This window comes from Natator depressus, chromosome 18 (genome assembly GCF_965152275.1).
Source record: "Natator depressus isolate rNatDep1 chromosome 18, rNatDep2.hap1, whole genome shotgun sequence".
NCBI lineage: Eukaryota > Metazoa > Chordata > Testudines > Cheloniidae > Natator > Natator depressus.
In genome coordinates this window covers 1541367-1566901 of record NC_134251.1, presented here as the reverse complement: position 1 = coordinate 1566901, position 25535 = coordinate 1541367, and the positions used below count along the sequence as shown (strand labels likewise).

The following is a 25535-nucleotide window of genomic DNA, read 5'->3' as shown; positions in this document are numbered from 1 at the left end:
TTTGGTCTGGCAGATTGGGGGTGGGTGCCGTTGGTCGAGGTGTGGGGCCCGGCAGGTTTCGGGTGGTGCGGGGGGTTTGGACCTGGGGCCCGGCAGGCAGGGGATGAGTGCCGCTGGTTGGGGCGTGGGGCCCCGCAGATGGGGGGTGGTGCCGTGTGTTGGGCCCAGCATGTTGGGGGTGGGTGAAATTGGTTGGGGCATGGGGCCCAGCATGTTGGGGGTGGGTGCTGTGGGTTGGGGCTTTGGGCCGGCAGGTTGGGGATGGTTGCTGTAGGTTGGGGATGGGTGCCGTTGGTCGATGTGCGGGGCCCAGCAGGTTTCAGGTGGTGCCGTGGGTTGGGATGTGGGGCCCAGCAGGCTGGGGATGAGTGCCGTTGGTTGGGGATCGGGGCCCCGCAGATTGGGGGTGGTGCCGTGGATTGGGGTGTTGGGTCCGACAGGTTGGGGATGGGTGAAATTGGTCGGGGCATGGGGCCGGCAGGTTGGCGATGGGTGCTGTGGGTTGGGGCGTGGGGCCCAGCAGATTGGGAGTGGATACCATTGATTGGGGCATGGGGCCCGGCATGTTGGGGGTGGTGCCAAGGGTTGGGGTGTGGGGCCTGGCAGGTTGGGGGTGGTGCCAAGGGTTGGGGTGTGGGGCCCGGCAGGTTGGGGGTGGTGCCGGGGGTTGGGGCGTGGGGCCTGGCAGGTTGGGGGTGGTGCCATGAGTTGGGGCGTGGGGCCTGGCAGGTTGGGGGTGGTGCCGTGGGTTGGGGCGTGGGGCCTGGCAGGTTGGGGTTGGTGCCGTGGGTTGGGGCGTGGGGCCTGGCAGGTTGGGGGTGGTGCCGTGGGTTGGGGCTTGGGGCCCGGAAGGTTGGGGGCTGCGGTGGATCCAGCCAGTGATGTTGGTGCGGAAGCTCTACGCCCCAGCAAGGCCAGATGCAGGCAGTCCCTTGGTTCTCCCAGTCCCTGAGTAGGGACCTCGATGGCCAGGGGCCTCCCCCACTTGGCCAGGGCCAGAGCCCAGTGCAGCCCCCGAGGCGTGCACCCCATGTCATAGGGGCAGGAGCGCAGGCAGCAGGTACTGGCCCCATGGGCAGGGGCTCAGGCTGTGTCTCAGCATCTTTGGGCTGAGCCAGGCCGGTCTGGCTCCTTGGCCGGGACCTAGGGCCCCAGGGGTCTCAGGGCTTTGTTGCTGGTGCCAGCTCCCAGCCCTGTTCCCATGAGGGAGCTGCTTTCCACCGGACAGGACGGGCCTTGCAGACTCTCATGCACGGCCACGGTCACGCACGCGGGCACACACCCCCCCCACTGGCTGCTGTCGCTCTGTCACTCTGCCACCCTCTCTCTGCCAGACTCTCTCTGCCTACGGTTTCCTTCACTTCCAAGGCACCAGCCTGGAGGAGATACAGCAGCGGGTCCAGGAGCTCTGGCAGGTAGCTCGCTTGCTCTTGTGCTTGGCATGGCTGGCTGGGCTGGGCACCGGCTTCCTGCTTTCCTCTGCCAGCTCTGCCTGATGGCTGTTCCTCCCTCACTGGCCCAGGGCGCTAGGGATCACAGCACGTCAGCAGCCCAGGCCCCGGGAGCCGCTCCATTAGCTCCAGCAGAGTGCCCTGGCCACGAGTTCACTGGCGCCACTGCTTCCTGAGGAGGGGGGTGATTTGGCACCATCCAGCCCAGGCTGGCAGGAGATCCTTGCTGTGCAGTGGGCTAGCCCAGGAGAGCCCGCTGACATCCCCACCAGAGGCCCGAGCCCCAGCACAAGCAGGATGCAGCTCACCATGCCCAGGTTCCCCCACCCCCCGGCCCCTCTGAAGGGAGCCACACTGGGTCCCCCTGTGATGGGATCATAGGGTTGCCTGCTTTCTAATTGCACAAAACTGAACACCCTTGCCCCGCCCCCTGCCCTGATGCCCCTCCCCTTCTCTGAGGCCCCGCCCCTGCTCACTCCTTCCCCCAACCCTCACTTTCACCAGGCTGGGGAGGGGGTTGGGCTGCGGGAGGGAGTGAGGGCTCCAGCTGGGGGTGCAGGCTCTGAGGTGGGGCTGGGGATGAGGGGTTTGGGGTGCAGGAGGGGGTGTGGGCTCTGGGAGAGAGTTAGAGTGTGGGAGGGGGTTCCAACCTGGGGCAGGGGGTTGGGGTGCAGGAGGGGGTTCGGGGTGTGGGCTCCGGCCAGGCTGCGCTTAACTTAGGCGGCTCTTGGAAACACGAAACCAAACACCCTAGCCCTGCTCCTTCCCCCAAGGCCCCGCCCCCTGCTCACTACATTCCCCCTCCCTCGGTGGCACGTTTTCCCTCACTTTCACTGGGCTCGGGCAGGGGTTGGGGTGTGGGAGGGGGGAGGGCTCCGGCTGGGGGTGTGGGATCTGAGGTGGGGCCGGGGATGAGGGGTTTGGGGTTCAGGAGGGGGCTCAGGTCTGGGGCAAGGGGTTGGGATACAGGAGGAGGCTCCGACTGGGGGTGCAGGCTCTGAGGTGGAGCCAGGGATGAGGGGTTTGTGGTGCAGGAAGGAGTGTGGGGTGTGGGCTCTGGGAGGCAGTTAGAGTGTGAGAGGGGGTTCAGACCTGAGGAAGGGGGTTGGGGTGCAGGAGGGGGTTTGGGGTGCGGCGCTTACCTCAGGCGGCTCCTGGAAGCCGCCGGCACGTCCAGCTTCTAGGTGGAGAGGTGGCAAGGGGGCTTTGTTTGCTGCCCGCAGCTGCAGGTGGCACCCCGACAGCTCCCATTGGCAGTGGTTCCTGGTCAATGGGAACTGTGGAGCTGGCGCTCAGGGCGGGGGCAGCACGCAGAGCCCCCTGGCTGCTCCTGTGCCTAGGAGCCGGATATGCCGGCTGCTTAGGGGAGCTGCATGGAGCCAGGGCAGACAGGGAGCCTGCCTTAGCCCCACTGCGCCACGGACTGGACTTTTACTGGCCCAGTCACTGGTGCTGACTGGAGCCTCCAGGGTCCCTTTTCGACTGTGCATTCCGGTCGAAAACTGGATGCCTGGCAACCCCACGGGATCACTGGGGTACAATCTGGAACTTGGGTACCGCTGTGCCCCCTTAACTCTCCAGCCTGGGTTGTCGCTCACAATGCTTTGCTAGTGACAAGCAGCAAACCCTTCTGGGCACTGTTATCACTCAGCCATCAGCATGTGGGGTCCCACACCCAGCTAGATTGCATGAATGCTCCCTGAGCCACTCATGGATCACACAGAGAAAGCCACCAGCCAATTCCCTCCAGCTCTCCAGCCTTGCACCCCAGAACTGTACCTGACCAGTGTATGTTTAATACCCAGTCCACCCCTCCCTCAATGTGGAGAGGACACACACTAGCCTTTGTAAACTGAGCTGAGATTTCCCAAGCACTTGAAGCAAAACACACTGTTTTAGGTAAAATATAAAACAGATTTATTAACTACAGAAAGATAGATTTTAAGTGATTATAAGTGGTAGGCACAAAAGGTCAGAGCTAGTTACAAAAGAAAATAAAAGGTAAGCACACAATCTGTATCTGAAACCTTATTACACTCGGCAATATTTGGATCAAGCAGTTTTGTCACCACACTGGATGATACAATTCTTAATACACAGGCTTCTCCCTTGAGCCTGGGACCAGTCTCCTCAGTTGAAGTCTTTGTCTTCCCAGCATTCTTGTTGCTTCCAGTGTAGGTGTGGGAGGAGAAAGGTGAAAGAATGATGCCACTGTCCCCTATTTTATATCCTCAGTTCATGTGCCTGGAAAACACTAGCCCAGACATATCCTGGCGGGCTTTGCTGTGTCACAGAGTTGAGCAATCCCCCACTGTGTGATGCTTGTGCAGCCCTCTTACAAGTATTGTAAATTCCTTGTTTACAATTCCCCTGCTGATTAATGGTCGCATAACACTCCCCAGGGAGTGGGTCACCACCTAGCAGTAGAGAGTCTCAGACTTACACCATATTTCAGTAACAACCATACAGCAAAATCTCATAACTTCGTACACATTAACGATATACAGGTTTGGACAGAACAGTGGATTTCAGCAGATCATGAGCTTTCGTATGACATTTTACATGGCATGTGTGACGGGTTTGGGCCTTTTGGGGTGTCACCTTATGTGCTGGAATGCCACTGAATCAGCCTATTCTGCCAGTCTGGGTCCCCTTTACCTGGCCTGGCTGGGGTAGGCCCACAAGCCTGTTCCAGCCAAGCACACAGGCAGGGCCACGCCCAACTGCACATAGAGACAGAGATCCGCTCTGGGAAGATTCAGCCTTAGGGGCTCGCCCCAGCACTCTGGTGCCCATTCCCTTTAAGGGGTACAAACCCAAAGGTTTTATGAAATTCGCCCCCTCCCTCACCATGGAAGGAGATGTGCACAACTTCTTGCCCCCTCCCCCCCCCGCAGTTAGAAATTACATAAACTGGGTTATATTATAAACAAGAAATAAGTTTATTAACTACAAAAGGTGAATTTTAAATGAATATAAGAGATAACTGACAGAACAAAGCAGATTACTGAGCAGATAAACCAAAGTACACAAGCTAAGCTCAATATACTTAAGAAACAGGTTACACAATGTAATTTCTTACCCTAAATTTTATTTTAGGCAGATTGCAAAGTTTCTGTAGTTCAGAGTTCCAGTTATATTTCTTTTCAGACTGGATCCCTGTCTCAGTCTGGACTCCCCCCCGGCCTTCCCTTCAGGTGGCTTTAAAGCGGTCTTTCTTCTTGGGCAGACAGGCCATGGAGAGGAGGGGTCCCATTTGCCTTCCTCCCCATCCTTAAATAGGATTTACATAAGGCGGGAATCCTTCATTTCCCAAACTTGATCCCCCTTCCCTTCCAGTGGAAAGTTACCAGAAGTCCCAGGTAATGTTTAGTATCAGGTGAGAAGACCTTCTGACTCTGTAATATCACAGCGTCCATGAATCAGTGGCAGTACGGAGATTCTGCAGGAAGGCCAAGATTTCACAATCCATTGTCCTCACTGATGGGCCATCCGCCCTGTCTGGCTTTTCCATTGTTGTACCTGAAGTGTTAGCAGTGGGCATCACCCAAAGTAGCATAGTTGAAATACAGATCCATAGTCAATATTCCTAACTTCAGATACAGAACTGATACAGGCATACAAATTGGATAATCACATCCAGTAAATCATACCCTTTCCAATGATATCTCACATGAGCCATCTTGCTTAAAGTATGTCTCAGTTATGTAATGTTCATATCATAAGTATATTTTCCTAAAGAATATGGAGTCAAATGTCACAGCATGCTCGTGGGAACTAGATCATAATTATTTGATATGTGAATATGGAGGTTCCAGGGTGCTACTTTGAGGGACAGAGAGCCACCCCCCATAGGCCCTGTACCACCCAGACAAACCACCAGTAACCAAGATGGCCACCCAGCAGCCCCTTTCCTGCTAAATTGCTGTGCTGTCTTCTGGGCACTGATTAATGGTCTTGTCAGTGGAGCCTGCTGCTGACCCCGCACAATGGGGATGGGGTCCCAGGTGCCCTCCCCTCTCCCTGCACACCTGGAGCATGTGCCTGGTGTGTGCCCCCAGGACCCCAGCCCTGACTGCTCCCTTGCTGTGTTTGCAGTCCCGCTCGGAGCACACCGACATCGCCACTCTGGTGATCCCCTCCATCACGGCTGCTGACAGCGGGGTCTACCTGTGCATCGGGACCAGCCCAGCCGGTGTCGGCAGCGCCAGGATCGAGGTGGTGGTGCTACGAGGTAGGGGCCCAGGGATGGGCTTTCACTGCTAACCACTAGGGATGTGCCGGCCGACTGGGCCACCTGCAGGGCTGCCCTGGCACATGCTGTGCAGCGCAGCATTGGGCATCAGCCACATGCCATCCAGCTGGGGTGTGTGTAGCTCCCCAGTGCCCAGGACAGGGCCCAGGAGGGGGCAAGCCCTTGCCTTTCAGCTCCAGCAGCTTCTCTCCAGCTGTTGGTGCTTCCAAGACTTTCACAAGAGGCTCACACAGAAAATCTGCTCCCTTAGCCTGGGCTAAGAGGAGGGGGAAGCATCTTGGGGGGGTCTGCCCCCATGAAAGGGCTCTGCACTGATCCTGCAAACTAGCCTGTGTTCAGTGTATGGAGAGCGGACCCCAGGCATGCAGCCCTGCCTCCCTCTAGTGGCCAGGCCAGTGAAGAGCTTTCCAAGTGCACTGTTCCCCGCCCCAAGCTGCTGGAGCTGGGTTGTTAGCTCAAGCAGTTGACTGTCCTGTTGTGATATCCCAAGACTTCGGTCCCTGCGGGGACCCATTCAGGGGCATTGTCACAGTAGCCCAGCTTGGCTGTGGACCCCTGCTGTGGGGTGGCTGCTGGGGTATTAACTGTTGGCACTGGCGGAGCCCGGAGTCACTCTGGGGCTGCTAAGTACAGAATGCCCCTGGTGGGGTAAGAAGTGACACTGGCAAGAATTCGGAGCTGCCTTGCGTAGTTGTGCTGGGCCTGATAGGTCACGTGGTGTCGCCCCTCTGCTCCCGATTGGTGGAACTGAGGCTGCATGACTCGTCTCTGGGGGCGAATGCTTGAAGGAACATAGCTCAATCTCCCCCGTGAGTGGCTGGGGGGGCGTTTGAGCTCATGCTAGTAAAACCCCATGGCACAGATGCTTGTGCAAAAGGGGCATGGGCACAAACAGCCCTGAGGCCCACATGGAGCTGGCAGCATGCCAGTGGAAGGGTCGCTGGCACCTGACGGAGCACTGATCACAGAGAGTGGCTCCCAGCTCAGGCTGCCATGATCCTGCCTCTTCTGCGGGGAGGTTCTTGGCACTGCCACCAGGGCACTGTCACTTGAAATAGGTGACCAACTGGGAGATCAGCCGGAAAAGGCCAAGCATCTCCAGTGTTTGGCCTGCGAGACCCCAGCACAGCCAGCCCCCTCCGGGGGGCTGCAAGAAAATGAGCCATTGCTAATGCATTTTGACTGCCGGGCCCACCTTTCTGCTCTGTGGCTGTGCAGCACCTGGCACGCAGGGGCCTGTCCTTGACAGGGCACCTGCAGATAACGCGAATGATGAATAATTCCATGCTAGGCTGCAGTAGCTAGGCATGAGGACATGTGGGCTGCATTGTGGGCCCTAGTAGACGAGCTGCTGGGCTTTAAATGAACTCTTAGCCATTGATCCATGCTAAGCTGATTAACCCAGGGATTCTGTACCCTGTCCTGGCTCTTCCAGCCTCGGGCGTGGAGCCCCGCATCCGGATCGAGGCCTCATCATCTTCCATCACCGAGGGACAGACCCTGGATCTGAACTGCCTCGTCACGGGCCAGGCACCAGCCACGGTCACGTGGTACAAGCGGGGGGGCTCCCTGCCAGCCAGACACCAGGTACAGCTGTAGGAAATCAGTGTGACTCCATGGACAGCTGCGGACCTGCACCAGTTCACCCCAGCTGGGGATGCGGCCCGTGGCACTGCAGAGCCCCTGTGTGGACTCCCTCGGGTCCTGGCACAGATGTTCATGGATCCCAAGGAGGCTTTTCCTTATCCCAGGGCAGGCGGACAGCTGTGTCATTCTCTGAGAACAGGGAGACGGGAGGATGCAGAAATGAGAGGCCAGTCATTCTCAGGCTGAGGCCCAGCGAGTCCCTGGGATTTTCAAGGGGGCTGGGCAGGGGACACAGTGAGGCTGAGGGTTAAGCTCAGGTCTGTTTTCTTCTCTTCCCCCTTGAATTCCCTCTCTCCCACCCATCTCCCTGCCAGGTCTCTGGCTCCCACCTGCGCATCTCTCAGGTCTCGGCGGCCGACTCGGGTGAGTACGTCTGCCGCGTGAGCATCGGTGCCAGCCCCCATGAGGCCTCCATCCCAGTTACTGTCCAGCACAGCGCCGGCTTTCCACATGGTAAGGCTGAGCTGTGTGTGCTGGCTGGCTTGGGGGCAGGAGTTCCCTGCTCTTGCTGCCCTGGTACCAGGGATCCCTGTGAGCGATGCTCTGGCATCCACTGGGTGAGGGATGGCTCTGACCCGCTGTGGCCCCAGGTGATGTGCTTTCCAGACCCTGCCTTGCCCCTTGCAGATGCTGCCCTCCGCACCCTGCCCGCTGCACATGGCAGGTTTCGGGGCCACCATTCCCCTTCCACAGGTGAGTGGAGGAGCCTGTGCAGATGGGTGCAGGCTGCAGGGAGTGTGCCACAGGGATCTGCTCTCACAGACAGTTGCCCTTGGTGCTTTCCCCAAGGGAACCAGCCTCGCAGTGGCACGACCAGGCAGCACAGGGGTTGCTGTTGTGGGGGGGGTCTGGAAGTTTCTGCTGATCTCTGGGGGCAGGAGACCCCTCCCAGTGGGTCTGCACTGGAGGGTGAAGGGCGGGCCATGGGCTGCCCTCTTTCCCCTAGGTGTTGCCCTGAGGTCCGTGCAGCTGCCTTGCCAGTCCTAGGAGAGCTGCGCTCTGACCCTGTGGGGCTGTGGGCCGGGCAGGTCATTTCCATTGCTTTACAAATCACTTGAGGGTTCTTACCCCTCCCCCAGCCAGCGCTGCTCCAGTCTGCCTTTTGGTGATGCTCTGCTCTTGGCTCTACCCCTCCCTCTCTGCTCTTCCAGCCCCCCCTATCCGGATCGAGTCCTCCTCCTCTGCCGTCACTGAGGGACAGTCCTTGGACTTGAACTGCCTCGTCACGGGCCAGTCGCCGGCCACAGTCATGTGGTACAAGCGGGGGGGCTCCCTGCCGGACAGCCACCAGGTAGTGGACCATGTGGGAACACAGTGGGCTGGCTCTGGCGCTTTGGCCTGTGCCAGTTCTGGTGTGGAGCTCGGCTGAAATGCCCAGACCTCAGCAATAGCTGCTTGGGAATTCCTTGGGGAACCAGTAACTCCACAGCGCTGCCTCCGAGTAATGTAGCACCACTGTCCAGCTTACCCACAATACCTTGCTCCTCCTCATGCTTCTGAGAGAGTCTCTCCAGAGCCCTGCCCCAAGAGGTGTGGCACCATGGAGGGGGAGGTTAACGTTGTGATGGGTTCACCCTGGGGTGCCACCTCAAACTTGGGTACCACTGAGCCCCCTGACCCACCAGCCTGGGCTCCCTTCATACTGCACTGCTGTGACAAGTTGCCCAGCCCAATACAGGTAGGGATACACCTAGCTGCAGTTACATGCAGAAGCTGTGACCAGCCCTGTATGGGAAGGGTCCAACTAGGGAACTTCCCAGCTACTCAGGCACGCCCCCTCTGGAGTGTAAACTGCAAATTATGCTGTCTTGTGCTGCACAGGGAATTGTACAGCGTAAGCTCATGAAATTTGCCCCCTCCTGCAATGTGGAGAGGAATATACAATAGCTTTCTGTGCCAAGTTATGAATCCCACACACTGGTTTTAAACAAAGCAAAAACAAGTTTATTAACTACAAAAAGATAGATTTTAAGTGATTATAAGGGATAGCAAACAGATCAAAGCAGTTTACCTAGCAAATAAACAAAAACCGCAAACTAAGCTTAATATACTAACAAGTTTGGATATGAATAGCGGATTCTTACCCTAAATGATGATACAAGCAGGCTGCAGATTCCTAAGGGGCAAGCTGCACTAACTTACAGCTTGGAATCCCCAGGTGTTCCATTCACAGGCTAAAAATCCCTTCAGCCTAGGTCCAGCACTTCCCCCAGGTCAGTCTTTCTTCCTCAGATGTTTCCAGGAGTCTCTTTGGGTGGGGAGTCTGTGAAGACCCACGATGATGTCACTCCCCTGCCTTATATAGCTTTTGCATGTGGTGGGAACCCTTTGTTTCAAAGCTTGGTTCCCATGCCAGTCAGTGAAAAAATACTGATGTCCCAAGATGGAGTCCAGCACCAGGTGACCTGGTTACATGTCCCTGTCGTGTCACAGCAGCCATTACTCGGAGGCTGTCTGCAGCCTCCTCAGGAAGGCTCCCCAGGTGGGAAATAAGCTTCTTCTAAGGCCTATTGTTTTCTCTAATGGCCCTTCTCCACCCAGCTTTTCAAAATGAAAGCATCTTGTCTAGTGGGCGTTCCCCAGGTGTAAACACATTTGTAATACAGATACATAGTCAATATTCCTAACTTCAGATACAAAAATGATACATACATACAAATAGGATAATCATATTCAGTAAATCATAACCTTTCCAAAGATATCTCACATGGCCTATTGTAACGATGCTGGCTTTGGTGGGACACAACTGAGAGTAGCAATTCAGGACAAATTGCTTAGAGCAGGGCAGTCACAGCCCCAGGCTGGTGGCTGTCCACCTCTAAGGCACACCAAACCAGCCAAACAGAGACGACTTCGGTCTCACCCCACTGGCTAACCATCAATCACACAAGCAATTCCCTTAGACACTCCAGTTTCCCAGGTTTCAGAATAGCGGCCGTGTTAGTCTGTATCAACAGAAAGAACGAGGAGCACTTGTGGCACCTTAGAGACTAACAAATTTATTTGAGGATAAGCTTTCATGGGCTAAAGCCCACTTCATCAGATGCATGCAGTGGAAAATACAGTAGGAAGATAGATAGATAGATTAGATAAAGAACATGAAAAAAAGGGGGTTGCCATACCAACTCTTAACGAGACCAATCGATTAAGGTGGGCTATTATCAGCAGGAGAAAAAATACTTTTGTAGTGATAATCAGGATGGCCCATTTCAAACAGTTGACAAGAAGATGTGAGTAACAGTAGGGGGGAAATTAGCATGAGGAAATAGTTTTTAGTTAGTGTAATGAGTCATCCACTCCCAGTCTTTATTCAAGCCTAATTTAATGGTGTCCAGTTTGCAAATTAATTCCAGTTCTGCTGTTTCTCGTTGGAGTCTGTTTTTGAAGTTTTTTTGTTGAATAATTGCGACTTTTAGGTCTGTAATTTAGTGTCCAGGGAGGTTGAAGTGTTCTCCAACTGGTTTTTGAATATTGTAATTCTTGACGTCTGATTTGTGTCCATTTATTCTTTTATGTAGAGACTGTCCAGTTTGGCCAATGTACATGGCAGAGGGGCATTGCTGGCACATGATGGCATATGTCACATTGGTAGATGTGCAGGTGAACGAGCCTCTGATAGTGTGGCTGATGTGATTAGGCCCTATGATGGTGTCCCTTGAGTAGATACGTGGACAGAGTTGGCAATGGGCTTTGTTGCAAGGATAGGTTCCTCGGTTAGTGTTTTTGTTGTGTGGTGTGTGGTTGCTGGTGAGTATTTGCTTCAGGTTGGGGGGCTGTCTGTAAGCGGGGACTGGCGTGTCTCCCAAGATCTGTGAGAGTGAGGGATCGTCCTTCAGGATAGGTTGTAGATCCCTGATAATGCGCTGGAGAGGTTTTAGTTGTGGGCTGAAGGTGACAGCTAGTGGCGTTAGGCTTGAATAAAGACTGGGAGTGGACAAGTCATTACACTAACTAAAAACTATTTCCCTGTGCTAATTTTCCCCCTACTGTTACTCACACCTTCTTGTCAGCTGTTTGAAATGGGCCATCCTGCTTATCGCTACAAAAGTTTTTTTTCTCCTGCTGATAATAGTCCACCTTAATCGATTGGTCTCGTTAAGAGTTGGTATGGCAACCCCCATTTTTTCATGTTCTTTGTAATATATATATATATATATATCTTCCTACTGTATTTTCCACTGCATGCATCTGATGAAGTGGGCTGTAGCCCACGAAAGCTTATGCTCAAATAAATTTGTTAGTCTCTAAGGTGCCACAAGTACTCCTCGTTCTTCCAGTTTCACAGTATCATCACCAGTGCCTCTCTTATTATGGGGACAAATGGTTATGAAAACCAATACCCAGTAAAAGAAAAAAGGTTCTCCTGATCCTAAAGGACCAAGCTCCAGACCCTGGTCAATATACAAATCAGATCTTACTCACAAATCACACTGTTGCCAATCCTTTAGAATCTAAATTCTAAAGGTTTATTCATAAAAGGAAAGAAATATAGATGAGAGCTAGAATTGATTAAATGGAATCAATTGCATACAGTAATGGCATAGTTCTTGATTCAGGCTTGTAACAGTGATGAAATAAACTGCAAGTTCAAATCAAGTCTCTGGAGTACATCCACAGCTGGGATGGGTCATTCAGTCCTTTGTTCAGAGCTTCAGTTTGTAGCAAGGTTCCTCCAAAAGTAAGAAGCAGGATTGAAGACAAAATGGAGGGGTCTCTAGGGCCTTTTATATTCTCTGCCCCGTGGAAGGACACCCCTTTGTTCTTACTGTGGAATTCACAGCTGCAAAATGGAGTTACATAGCCAAGCCACATGTCCATGCATGACTCAGTTCTTTACAGGCCTACGTCATTGTTTACATGTTAGTTCCCAGGAAAGCTCAGCTGTAGATTGGCGTCTCCCAAAGTCCATTGTCAGTTAAGGGTTTCTTGATTGGGCACTTACTGAGAATAGTCCTTTCTCAAGAAGCTGACCAAATGCTTCACTGAGGCTACTTAGAATCAAAACACATTGAGATACAAGTACAGAGCCAATATTCATAACTTCAACTACAAAAATGATACACACATACAGACAGCATAATCATAACCAGCAAATCATAACCTTTTTATAGACACCTCACACGACAACCTCTGTACAATATTTTCTGCAAATATATAACAGTAGTTGCAACAATGATCTATACACTCACAGTTTACGTCAATAACGTCACACCTATCTAGCATAAAATATATCATAATTATGCCATAATCATACCATAATAAGATCTCTATGAAGAATATGGGGTGCAGTGTCACACCTCCCCCCATAGATAACTGTCAGAGGGTTAGTCACTGACTAACATAAAGGCAGTATGCCTAATGCTCTCTTTAAGTTTTGGTTATACAACTCCCATGTGTAACCGAACATTGTAGTGTCACCCAAAGGTGTTTTTGCAGAGTTCTATGTGTCTTTTCCCAGATTGCCTGAAAACATTCTTGTGTGTAGCATTGTTAACATAATGCAATATCAATATCTTTTAGCCATCAGTGCCACGAGGCGGTGTGCCTCAGTTTCCCCTTCTGCACAGCAGTCTAGGTTTGTTATGCTTTCTCTGCTGTGCCAAGCTCTAAGCCTGTTTACAGGTATTAGCTGTGCCATGGAAAAATCACCACACGTTGTGTTTGGTTCAGAACAAGCCTGAAAGCCAGCTTTATTCAAGTATGCGCATACAGGGAGAGTCAGCCGGAGCTGCTCTGCCATAAACAGAAAATACAGGAGCTTATATTGCTGAAAACCACAATCTGTTAAACACACTTCCTTCAACAGCATTTTTCCTTATTTGGCATATAGTGCAAGCTTTAATGGTAGCTTTTCCTTATTTGGAATATAGCAAAACAAGCGTTACCTGTTATTGACTGGTGCTTCCTTTGTGGTTAATGGTCTTTTCTAGCTTCTAGCGGTTATGGTTACATTTTTAAGCTGAGCTGTTGCTATTTGCCTGTCAATGGCAATTTCCTCACCCTCTTCTTATGCTTTATACACACAGGTTTCAGAGTAGCAACCGTGTTAGTCTGTATCCGCAAAAAGAACAGGAGTACTTGTGGCACCTTAGAGACTAACAAATGTATTTGAGCATAAGCTTTCGTGAGCTACATGCATCCGATGAATTGAGCTGTAGCTCACGAAAGCTTATGCTCAAATAAATTTGTTAGTCTCTAAGGTGCCACAAGTACTCCTGTTCTTTTTATACATACAGTTAGCTTGACCAAAGTTTTAGGCCTATTAATTTAGGCCTACTAGATTTTTCCTCCACATTCCCCCCTTTGGTGCCTTTTTGGCACCACTAATTGGGCCTAAGCTTCCATAGCCATGAGCCTGTTAATTTCCTCCTTTTAGTTTTTCCTGTTCTGCCCAAACCCTGTCATACATCTGATTTACAATCATTAGTGCCATCTGATTTCTTGCGCTGAGGTTGGCAGGTCTAGGGCTGGATAGGCAATGATAAATACATTTCTTACAGCAACAATAGCATAACCCTATGCTAAACAGCAGTAAAAGCAACAGCATTCCTATGGTGATAATATGATGCGGTTGGGGTTGTTGTATAGCTTTAGTCACAAAACACAATACACTAGTCTGGGTACACAAAGTAGACATTCTACAGGCAGTATAAAAGGCATTTTTTTCGGCTTGATATATATTTTGGAACATGTGAATTTGTCCCTGTAATTCGGAAATTTTCTGAACCTCAGGTAGGATTGAAAGCAAATTTTGGAATTGGTCAGGTACTAAGGAAGTCCAGTTAAAGGGTATCTGGAACCTGAGGGCTAATTGTAGAGTTTTATCTGCAGGCCAATAAATGATATGATTGCCTGCGGCTGTGGTGAGATTAAAATGTACGTCATTCAAGGTGGTGCTTTCAACATGCACACAGCTATTATTAGCTTGGAAAAGCAGGCATCCTGTCAGGATAGTCCCATGTCCCATACCTTCCCAAAAAATGTTATCATGAACAGCGACAGCCTCTCCTGGTTTTAGTTTACATACACACTGAAGTTGAGGGGGTTCTAATGGCCAGAGTGTCCATTGGCTTCCAATCCCTGGCCAAATGTCGGGCGCTGACTACGAATCAGGAGCACTGACTACGAATCAGTTGGGCAGACCTGGTAGTTTAAGTTCCCAAATGTCTCAGTGAATTATCCAATCCCACATGCATCCTTCCCACGGACCCGGCAGGATTTGGTAGGTGGGAGCCCATACCCCTCCAACCGGCCCATACGCTTGGAAGGAGCACTGTGAACGTCTGCATTTCCACTCAGAAAATCTCCAAGTATGTCTGCACAGCCACAGATTAGATGGAACTCCTGAAGTATTTGTAAGGGCAGTAGGCCGCGCCTGATGTTCAAGATCCCTCTGAATGGCCGTAAGCTGGTCAGTCAGAAAATCCTGAACCTCCGAACAAGCCAGATCCCACTGCAATGCCTTTCCGGCGTTGACGATACCCAGTACCATGTCTGTTAACAGCTTTTGGGTCATTGAACTAAGGGCGGAGATAACGTGTAATACACCAACACCAGCCTGAACCTGGGCTAGCTGTGCTCCAGTAATAAGGCCCGTGGCTTTTTCCAACTGTCCCAATTTTTCCTCGTGTTGCTGACCTTTATAGATATTCCAGATTGCAGCTATGCTATTTGCCCCATCCCATAGGTGTCCAGCCAAGTCCCTCTTCTTTCTAGCGGAAACCCAGGTCTGTTGCTGTGCGAACCAAATGGCAGTTCCTTTTGAACAATTAGGATATATAGAGGTAATCTGAAAACTAGATAAGGGGAGTGTAAATTTTACAGTCCCTAGTGTAGCATTAATTACAGTCCATCGAAACTCTGACCCATCTGTTTTTGATGAAGTATTATACTACATTTGATGGCTGAACACCCTTATATACTTTTGAGAGGCCTCAGCATCAATATCATAGAATCATAGAATATCAGGGTTGGAAGGGACCTCAGGAGGTCATCTAGTCCAACCCCCTGCTCAAAGCAGGACCAATTCCCAACTAAATCATCCCAGCCAGGGCTTTGTCAAGCCTGACCTTAAAAACTTCTAAGGAAGGAGATTCTACCACCTCCCTAGGTAACGCATTCCAGTGTTTCACCACCCTCCTAGTGAAAAAGTTTTTCCTAATATCCAACCTAAACCTCCCCCACTGCAACTTGAGACCATTTCTCCTTGTCCTGTCATCTCCTATCACTGAGAAGAGTCTAGATCCATCCTCTTTGGATCCACCTTTCAGGTAGTTAAAAGCAGCTATCAAATCCCCCCTCATTCTTCTCTTCTGCAGACTAAACAATCCCAGTTCCCTCAGCCTCTCCTCATAAGTCATGTGTTCCAGACCCCTAATCATTTTTGTTGCCCTTCGCTGGACTCTCTCCAATTTATCCACATCCTTCTTGTAGTGTGGGGCCCAAAACTGGACACAGTACTCCAGATGAGGCCTCACCAATGTCGAATAGAGGGGAACGATCACGTCCCTCGATCTGCTCGCTGTGCCCCTGTCACGGAGTGTGGGGGAGTCCAGGCCCTGCACCCCTCTTCCTGGGATTCACTGAGACTCTCCGCCAGCCAGTAAAACAGAAGGTTTATTGGACAACAGGAACACAGTCCAAAACAGAGCTTGTGGGTACACCCAGGACCCCTCAGTGAAGTCCTTCTGGGGGAGCAGGGAGCTTAGACCCCAGCCCTGGGGTTCCCTGTGTTCCTCCACGCAGCCCCAAACTGAAACTAAACCCACCGAGCAGGTTCCCTGCTGCAGCCTCCATCCACATTCCTGGGCAGAGGTGTCACCTCCCCCTCCCCCTCCTGGCTCAGGTGACAGGCTCTCAGGTCTCCCGTCCCCAGGGCACATTCCCAGGTCAACACTCCCCCCTCCCTGCTGCGTCACATCGTCACATCTCTCCCCCCTTCGAGACTGAACTGAGCGGGGTCACTGTGACCAGTGACCTGGGGAAGTTCGGGGCCCCCTCTCCGGGACAGCGCATCCGCTATCAGGTTGGCACTTCCCTTCACATGGACCACGTCCATGTCGTAATCCTGCAGGAGCAGGCTCCACCTCAGGAGCTTGGCGTTGGCTCCTTTCATCTGGTGCAGCCAGGTCAGGGGCGAGTGGTCGGTGTAGACGGTGAAGTGTCGCCCGAAGAGATAGGGCTCTAGTTTCTTGAGGGCCCACACCATGGCCAGGCACTCCTTCTCGATGGCCGCGTAGTGTCGCTCCCGGGGTAGCAACTTCTTGCTCAGGTACACGATGGGGTGTCTCTCCCCCTTTTCATCCTCCTGCATTAACACCGCCCCCAGTCCCGTGTCGGAGGCGTCGGTGAACACCACAAAGGGCTTGTCAAAGTCTGGGTTTGCTAGAACTGGGCCACTGACCAGAGCCTCCTTCAGCGCCCGGAAAGCCTCCTGGCACTGCTCGGTCCAGACCACCTTGTCTGGCTTCCCCTTCTTGCATAGCTCAGTGATGGGGGTGGCTATGGCGCTAAAGTGGGGCACAAATCTTCGGTAGTATCCTGCCATCCCCATAAAGGCTTGGACCTGCTTTTTGGTGTGGGGAGCGGGCCAGTCTCTGATCACCTCCACCTTGGCCGGTTCCGGCTTTAGGCGGCCGCTCCCCACCCGATGGCCCAGGTAAGATACTTCAGCCATCCCCACCTTGCACTTCTCCGCTTTGACAGTCAGCCCAGCCCCCTGGAGTCGGTCCAGCACTTGTCTAACCTGGGACACGTGGTCCTCCCAGGTCTGGCTAAAGACACAGATGTCGTCAATATACGCCACGGCAAAACTCTCCATCCCCCTCAGGAGCTGGTCCACCAGGCGCTGGAAGGTGGCCGGCGCTCCCTTGAGGCCGAAAGGCAGGGTCAGAAACTCATAGAGCCCCAGAGGGGTGATAAAGGCCGATTTCAGCCGGGCATCTGCATCCAGCGGCACTTGCCAGTAGCCCTTTGTAAGGTCCATGGTGGTAAGGTACCGAGCTCCTCCCAGCTTGTCTAGGAGCTCGTCCGGCCTGGGCATGGGGTAGGCATCCGATACAGTGATGGCATTGAGCTTCCGATAGTCCACACAGAACCGGACTGACCCATCCTTTTTGGGGACCAGCACCACCGGCGAGGCCCAAGGGCTGGCCGATGGCTGGATCACCCCCAAAGCCAGCATGTCCCGGACCTCTCTTTCCAGGTCCTGAGCAGTTTTCCCTGTGACTCGGAAGGGGGAGCATCTTATCGGCGGGTGCGACCCTGTCTGCACCCGGTGGACAGTCAGATTAGTGCGTCCAGGCTGGTTGGAAAAGAGCTGTCGGTACGGATGCAGCCCCCCCCTGACCTCAGCTTGCTGGGCAGGGGTGAGCTGATCCGAGAGGGGGATTGTTTCCAGGGGGGAACCAGCTCTGGTCCCAGGGAATAGATCTACTAAAGGGTCATCTCCCTGCTCCTCCCACTGACCACACACAGCTAACACCACATTCCCCCTGGCATAATATGGCTTCATCATATTCACATGGTACACCCGGCGGTGGTGGGCCCGGTTCGACAGCTCCACCACATAGTTTACCTCATTGAGCTGCTTGACGACCTTGAACGGGCCCTCCCAGGCGGCCTGTAGTTTGTTCTTTCTCACGGGGATGAGAACCATCACCTGATCCCCGGTGGCGTAGGCACGGGCCCGCGCCGTGCGGTCATACCAGACCTTCTGCTTCCTCTGGGCTCTGGCCAGATTCTCCCTGGCCAGGCCCATGAGTTCAGCCAGTCTCTCTCGGAAGGTCAGGACATACTCCACCACTGACTCTCCATCGGGAGTGGCCTTCCCCTCCCACTCGTCTCTCATCAGGTCCAGGGGGCCCCTCACCCTCCTTCCATATAACAGTTCGAAAGGCGAAAATCCGGTAGACTCCTGGGGCACCTCCCTGTACGCGAACAGCAGGTGAGGTAAGTACTTGTCCCAATCCTGCGGGTGCTGGTTCATAAAGGTTTTCAGCATCATCTTTAGCGTCCCGTTAAACCTCTCCACCAGCCCATTGGACTGGGGGTGATACGCTGAGGCCCAGTCATGCCGGACCCCACATTTCTCCCACAAGCACCGGAGCAGGGCCGACATGAAGTTGGACCCTTGGTCTGTCAAGACTTCCCTGGGGAACCCCACTCGGCTGAAAATGGTCAGGAGCGCATCTGCCACGGTGTCTGCTTCAATGGAAGCTAAGGGCACTGCCTCGGGGTAGCGGGTGGCGAAATCTACCACCACCAGAATGTATTTCTTCCCCGACCGGGTCGTCTTGCTGAGAGGCCCCACGATGTCCATGGCCACCTTCTGGAAAGGCTCCTCTATGATGGGCAAAGGTCTCAACGCCGCTTTCCCCTTGTCCCGGGCCTTCCCCACCCTCTGACAGGGGTCACAGGATCGGCAATACTGCCGGACGGTGGTAAAGACCCCGGGCCAGTAAAAGTTCTGTAGCAACCTCTGCCGGGTGCGCCGGATTCCCTGGTGCCCTGCGAGGGGGATGTCATGGGCCAGGGACAGGAGCTTGCGGCGGTACTTCTGGGGGACCACCAGCTGCCTCCTGACCCCACAGGACTCCCCTTCCCCTGGGGGAGCCCATTCTCGGTACAGGAACCCCTTCTCCCACAGGAACCTCTCCTGGCAGCCTCTCCTCATGGTCCGTCCCTCACTGAGGTCGGCCAGGTCCCTGAGCTTCTGCAAGGAGGGATCTTTCCTCAACTCGGCCTGGAACTCAGCGGCTGGGGAAGGGATGGGGCCCGGTTCCCCCTCCGTGGCCAGGTCTGAGGCCGCAGCCTCTCTGAGCCGTGCCCCTCGGCGCTCCCTCCCCACCCGAGTAGGGTCTCGCGCCTCCAGTGTGGTACCCTCCCCAGGGTCAGGTCGCAGTGCCCCTCGCCGGCTCTGGCTACGGGTCACAACCAGGGCGGTCTGGGGGTCGCTTGGCCAGTCCTCTAGGTCTCCCCCCATCAAAACTTCAGTGGGCAAATGGTGGTGTACCCCCACATCCTTGGGGCCCTCCTTGGTCCCCCATTTCAGGTGTACCCTTGCCACGGGCACCTTAAATGGGGTCCCGCCCACCCCCGTCAGGGTCAGGTAGGTGTTGGGCACCACCCGATCTGGGGCCACCACCTCGGGCCGGGCCAGCGTCACCTCCGCGCCCGTATCCCAGTATCCATTGACCTTCCTCCCATCCACCTCCAGGGGAACAAGGCACTCTCTCCGGAGGGACAGCCCCGCACCCACCCTGTAAACCGAGCACCCTGAGTCCAGAGCCTCCAGCCCTCTGGCGGGGCTGGCTGGGGGTACTCTTCCCTCCTGAGCAGGTGGCAAACTGGTAGCCCCCCTTTCCTGGGTCGCCTGCCCCTCGTCCAGCTGAGTCCCTACCCAGTTAACCCTGGGTAGGTTGGGTCTGCTCAGTTTGTCCCGGAGCCCGGGGCACTGGGCCCGTACGTGGCCTCTCTGGCCACAGTGATAGCAGCTCAGGTCACGTTGGTCCCCTCGAACGGGTCGGAGGGGCCCGACACCAGGCGTTCCCCTTTGGAGGGGGTTCTCCCTATTTCCCCGCTGGGAGGCCCCATGGTGATTCTCTCTCTGCATCGGGGGGGGCCTGTTCTTTTGGGACTCCTCCCGGCTACCCCCTGACCGACTGTTCACAAACTCGTCGGCCAGCTGCCCTGCATGCTGGGGGTTCGCGAGCTTTTTGTCCACCAGCCACAGCCTCAGGTCGGAAGGGCACTGTTCATACAGGTGCTCCAGTACAAACAGGTCAAGCAGGTCCTCTTTAGTTTGGGCCCCCGCTGTCCACTTGCGGGCATATCCCTGCATCCTGTTGACCAGTTGTAGGTAGGTGACCTCAGGCGTTTTACGCTGACCCCGGAACCTTCTCCGGTACATCTCGGGGGTCAGCCCAAACTCACGGAGCAGGGCCTGTTTGAACAGTTCATAGTCCCCTGCCTCTGCCCCTGTCATCCGGCTGTAGACCTCCACGGCTTTGGGGTCCAGTAAGGGGGTGAGGAACTGGAGCCTGTCTGCAGGGTCAACCCTGTGCAGCTCGCAGGCATTCTCAAAGGCCGTCAGGAAGCTATCTATGTCCTCCCCCTCCTTCCGCTGGGCCAGGAAGCACTTATCAAAGCTCCTTGCAGTCTTGGGTCCCCCCTCACTCACCGCAGCCGGCGCCCCACTGCTCCTCAGCCTGGCCAGCTCCAGTTCATGCTGTCTTTGTTTCTCCTTCTCCTGCTGCTCATGTTGACGTTCCCTCTCCTTCTCCTGACGTTCCCTCTCCTTCTCCTGACGCTCCCTCTCCTTCTCCTCCTGCTCATGTTGACGTTGTTTCTCCTCATGTTGACGTTGTTTCTCCTCATGTTGACGTTGTTTTTCATGATCCTCCAGCTCCCTCATTTTCCTCTCCCTCTCCCATTCCAGCCGCATCCGCTCCAGGGATGGGGAGCTCCGCTGGGAGGATCCCCTGCTGGCTGCTGGGGTCAGGGGGCCCTCGGTATTCGCTGGGCTTCCCACAACCCCTCCCCCAGGCATAGGTAGGAAGGGTCTCGGGGTGTCCTGGGCAGCAGTCTGACCCCTCCCAGCCTGGTCAGGCCCCAGGGCCCACGCTGCGTCCGCCGGGCGGCTTCCCTCAGGGACAGGGATCGGGTCATCCAAGCGATCCCTCTCCTCCAGCTGGGCAATCAGCTGTTCCTTGGTGGACCTCCCGACGCGCAGCCCCCTCTGCCTGCACAGCTCCACCAGGTCGCTCTTAAGGCGTTTAGCGTACATCTCCCGGCTGGCCACTCGCAGGCCGGGCAGCTGTCCACGGTTTCCAGGAAAAGCCCCTAGTGTGCCAGTCCTTCTTGAGGTCACCACCTCTTTGCCAGGGTCGAGCTGCAGACTCCTCCGCCCCTGGGACCGCTCGCTGCAATCCCCCGGGGGACCCTGTTACTGCAAAAGTCCTTCTCTCTGGTCACACACTCCCAGGGGTTAACCGCCCCCTGAAACCGTCTCTCTCTGAATCTTCAGCACGCCTGGTCCCCGTCAATCCCCCTTCGTTTTACTGTTCCCCAGTCACTTACTGCAGGAAGCGCCGTTCACGGGGTGCAGTAGATCCCACCGCTGCCACCAGTTGTCACGGAGTGTGGGGGAGTCCAGGCCCTGCACCCCTCTTCCTGGGATTCACTGAGACTCTCCGCCAGCCAGTAAAACAGAAGGTTTATTGGACAACAGGAACACAGTCCAAAACAGAGCTTGTGGGTACACCCAGGACCCCTCAGTGAAGTCCTTCTGGGGGAGCAGGGAGCTTAGACCCCAGCCCTGGGGTTCCCTGTGTTCCTCCACCCAGCCCCAAACTGAAACTAAACCCACCGAGCAGGTTCCCTGCTGCAGCCTCCATCCACATTCCTGGGCAGAGGTGTCACCTCCCCCTCCCCCTCCTGGCTCAGGTGACAGGCTCTCAGGTCTCCCGTCCCCAGGGCACATTCCCAGGTCAACACTCCCCCCTCCCTGCTGCGTCACATCGTCACAGCCCCTACTTATACATCCCAAAATGCCATTGGCCTTCTTGGCAACAAGGGCACACTGCTGACTCATATCCAGCTTCTCGTCCACTGTAACCTCTAGGTCCTTTTCCGCAGAACTGCTGCCTAGCCATTCGGTCCCGAGTCTGTAGCTGTTCATTGCGTTCTTCCATCCTAAGTGCAGGACCCTGCACTTATCCTTATTGAACCTCATCAGGTTTCTTTTGGCCCAATCCTCCAATTTGTCTAGGGCCCTCTGTATCCTATCCCTGCCCTCCAGCGTATCTACCACTCCTCCCAGTTTAGTATCATCCGCAAATTTGCTGAGAGTGCAATCCACACCATCCTCCAGATCATTTATGAAGATATTGAACAAAACCGGCCCCAGGACCGACCCCTGGGGCACTCGGCTTGATACTGGCTGCCAACTAGACATGGAGCCATTGATCACTACCCGTTGAGCCCGACAATCTAGCCAGCTTTCTACCCACCTTATAGTACATTCATCCAGCCCATACTTCTTTAACTTGCTGACAAGAATACTGTGGGAGACCGTGTCAAAAGCTTTGCTAAAGTCAAGAAACAATACATCCACTGCTTTCCCTTCATCCACAGAATCAGTAATCTCATCATAGAAGGCGATTAGATTAGTCAGGCATGACCTTCCCTTGGTGAATCCATACTGACTGTTCCTGATCACTTTACTCTCGTGTAAGTGCTTCAGGATTGATTCCTTGAGGACCTGCTCCATGATTTTTCCGGGGACTGAGGTGAGGCTGACCGGCCTGTAGTTCCCAGGATCCTCCTTCTTCCCTTTTTTAAAGATTGGCACTACATTAGCCTTTTTCCAGTCATCTGGGACTTCCCCCGTTCGCCACGAGTTTTCAAAGATAATGGCCAATGGCTCTGCAATCACATCCGCCAATTCCTTTAGCACTCTCGGATGCAACTCGTCCGGCCCCATGGACTTGTGCACGTCCAGCTTTTCTAAATAGTCCCTAACCACCTCTTTCTCCACAGAGGGCTGGCCATCTACTCCCCATGTTGCGATGCCCAGCGCAGCAGTCTGGGAGCTGTCCTTGTTCGTGAAGACAGAGGCAAAAAAAGCATTGAGCACATTAGCTTTTTCCACATCCTCTGTCACTAAGTTGCCTCCCTCATTCAGTAAGGGGCCCACACTTTCCTTGGCTTTCTTCTTGTTGCCAACATACCTGAAGAAACCCTTCTTGTTACTCTTGACATCTCTTGCTAGCTGCAGCTCCAGGTGCGATTTGGCCCTCCTGATTTCATTCCTACATGCCCGAGCAATATTTTTATACTCTTCCCTGGTCATATGTCCAACCTTCCACTTCTTGTGAGCTTCTTTTTTATGTTTAAGATCTGCTAGGATTTCACCATTAAGCCAAGCTGGTCGCCTGCCATATTTACTATTCTTTCGACTCATCGGGATGGTTTGTCCCTGTAACCTCAACAGGGATTCCTTGAAATACAGCCAGCTCTCCTGGACTCCTTTCCCCTTCATGTTAGTCCCCCAGGGGATCCTACCCATCCGCTCCCTGAGGGAGTCGAAGTCTGCTTTCCTGAAGTCCAGGGTCCGTATCCTGCTGCTTACCTTTCTTCCCTGTGTCAGGATCCTGAACTCGACCATCTCATGGTCACTGCCTCCCAGATTCCCATCCACTTTTGCTTCCCCCACTAATTCTTCCCTGTTTGTGAGCAGCAGGTCAAGAAAAGCTCCCCCCCAGTTGGCTCGTCTAGCACTTGCACCAGGAAATTGTCCCCTACGCTTTCCAAAACTTCCTGGATTGTCTATGCACCGCTGTATTGCTCTCCCAGCAAATATCAGGAAAATTAAAGTCACCCATGAGAACCAGGGCGTGCGATCTAGTAGCTTCTGCGAGTTGCCGGAAGAAAGCCTCATCCACCTCATCCCCCTGGTCCGGTGGTCTATAGCAGACTCCCACCACTACATCACTCTTATTACTCACACTTCTAAACTTAATCCAGAGACACTCAGGTTTTTCTGCAGTTTCGTACCGGAGCTCTGAGCAGTCATACTGCTCCCTTACATACAGTGCTACTCCCCCACCTTTTCTGCCCTGCCTGTCCTTCCTGAACAGTTTATAACCATCCATGACAGTACTCCAGTCATGTGAGTTATCCCACCAAGTCTCTGTTATTCCAATCACGTCATAATTCCCTGACATCACCAGGACCTCCAGTTCTCCCTGCTTGTTTCCAAGGCTTTGTGCATTTGTATATAAGCACTTGAGAGAACCTGCTGATTGCCCCTCATTCCCAGTATGAGGCAGGAGCCCTCCCATCACAGACTTTCCTGCCTGTGCTTCCTCCCGGTATCCCGTTTTCCCACTTACCTCAGGGCTTTGGTCTCCTTCCCCTGGTGAACCTAGTTTAAAGCCCTCCTTACTAGGTTAGCCAGCCTGCTCGCAAAGATGCTCTTCCCTCTCTTCGTAAGATGGAGCCCGTCTCTGCCCAGCACTCCTCCTTCATGGAACACCATCCCATGGTCAAAGAATCCAAAGCCTTCTCTCCGACACCACCTGCGTAGCCATTCGTTGACTTCCACGATTCGACGGTCCCTGCCCTGGCCTTTTCCTTCCACGGGGAGGATGGACGAGAACACCACTTGCGCCTCCAACTCCTTTATCCTTCTTCCCAGAGCCACGTAGTCCGCAGTGATCCGCTCAAGGTCATTCTTGGCAGTATCATTGGTGCCCACATGGAGAAGCAGGAAGGGGTAGCGATCCGAGGGCTTGATGAGTCTCGGCAGTCTCTCCGTCACATCGCGAATCTTAGCCCCTGGCAAGCAGCAGACTTCTCGGTTTTCCCGGTCAGGGCGGCAGATAGATGACTCAGTCCCCCGGAGGAGAGAGTCCCCGACCACCACCACCCGCCTCCTTCTCTTGGGAGTGGTGGTCGTGGAACCCCCAACCTCAGGACATCGCATCTCATGCCTTCCAACCAGCGGAGTCTCCTTCTGCTTTCTCCCCCCAGACGTATCGTCTGGTCCACTCTCCGCAATGGTACCTGTGGAGAGAACATGAAAGCGGTTAGTTACCTGTGTCTGCGTTGCTGGAACCCGGACATTCCCCCTTCTTCTTCTGGAGGTCACATGTTGCCAAGCGTCTTCACTGGCCCATAGGATGGGGTGTACTGCAATATGGTGCAGTTTAAATTATTAGTTATTGGGATATTTTCAGTACAGGTCATTTTTTCAGCAGCGGAGCAAACTTTCTGGGTATTTGTTTGATTATTTACTAGTTGGGTGACCAAATAACAATAAGGGTCTCTTTTATTTATCATGCTACAAACTCCGGGAATAGCCATCATATCTTTCCCGCTATGGGCCCCATTAATTTCAGTCTCTGACTTTTGGGGCTCAGTTGCAGTGATGTGATATATATTTCTATTTCCACCAACCAATTGGTTCTCCACTCAATCATTCGCTCATATGAACAGTCCTGAACCTTAAAAAATAGTTTTTCTGAGCAAAATTTCCATAAATCACTTAAATGTGAAGGTTTTGGCCATTGGGCTTCATTTGAATGTACGATATCGTCTACATTTGGGTAGGTTGTGGGGGCGGTGGTGAGGTTAATGGAGGAAGGGATGGTGGGTGTGGTAGCAAGGTGTTTTTGATA

General features: G+C 53.7%; 1 protein-coding gene across 1 annotated transcript in view; it reads left to right on the top strand.

Annotated features, from left to right (window-relative positions):
- HSPG2 (heparan sulfate proteoglycan 2) overlaps positions 1-25535 on the top strand; it is a 192298-nt gene that overhangs the window by 110901 nt on the left and 55862 nt on the right. The window contains exons 51-54 of the mRNA XM_074933957.1: positions 5550-5685; positions 7142-7293; positions 7668-7806; positions 8505-8644. Coding sequence (XP_074790058.1) covers positions 5550-5685; positions 7142-7293; positions 7668-7806; positions 8505-8644 — 567 coding nt within the window. The remainder of the gene's footprint in view (positions 1-5549; positions 5686-7141; positions 7294-7667; positions 7807-8504; positions 8645-25535) is intronic.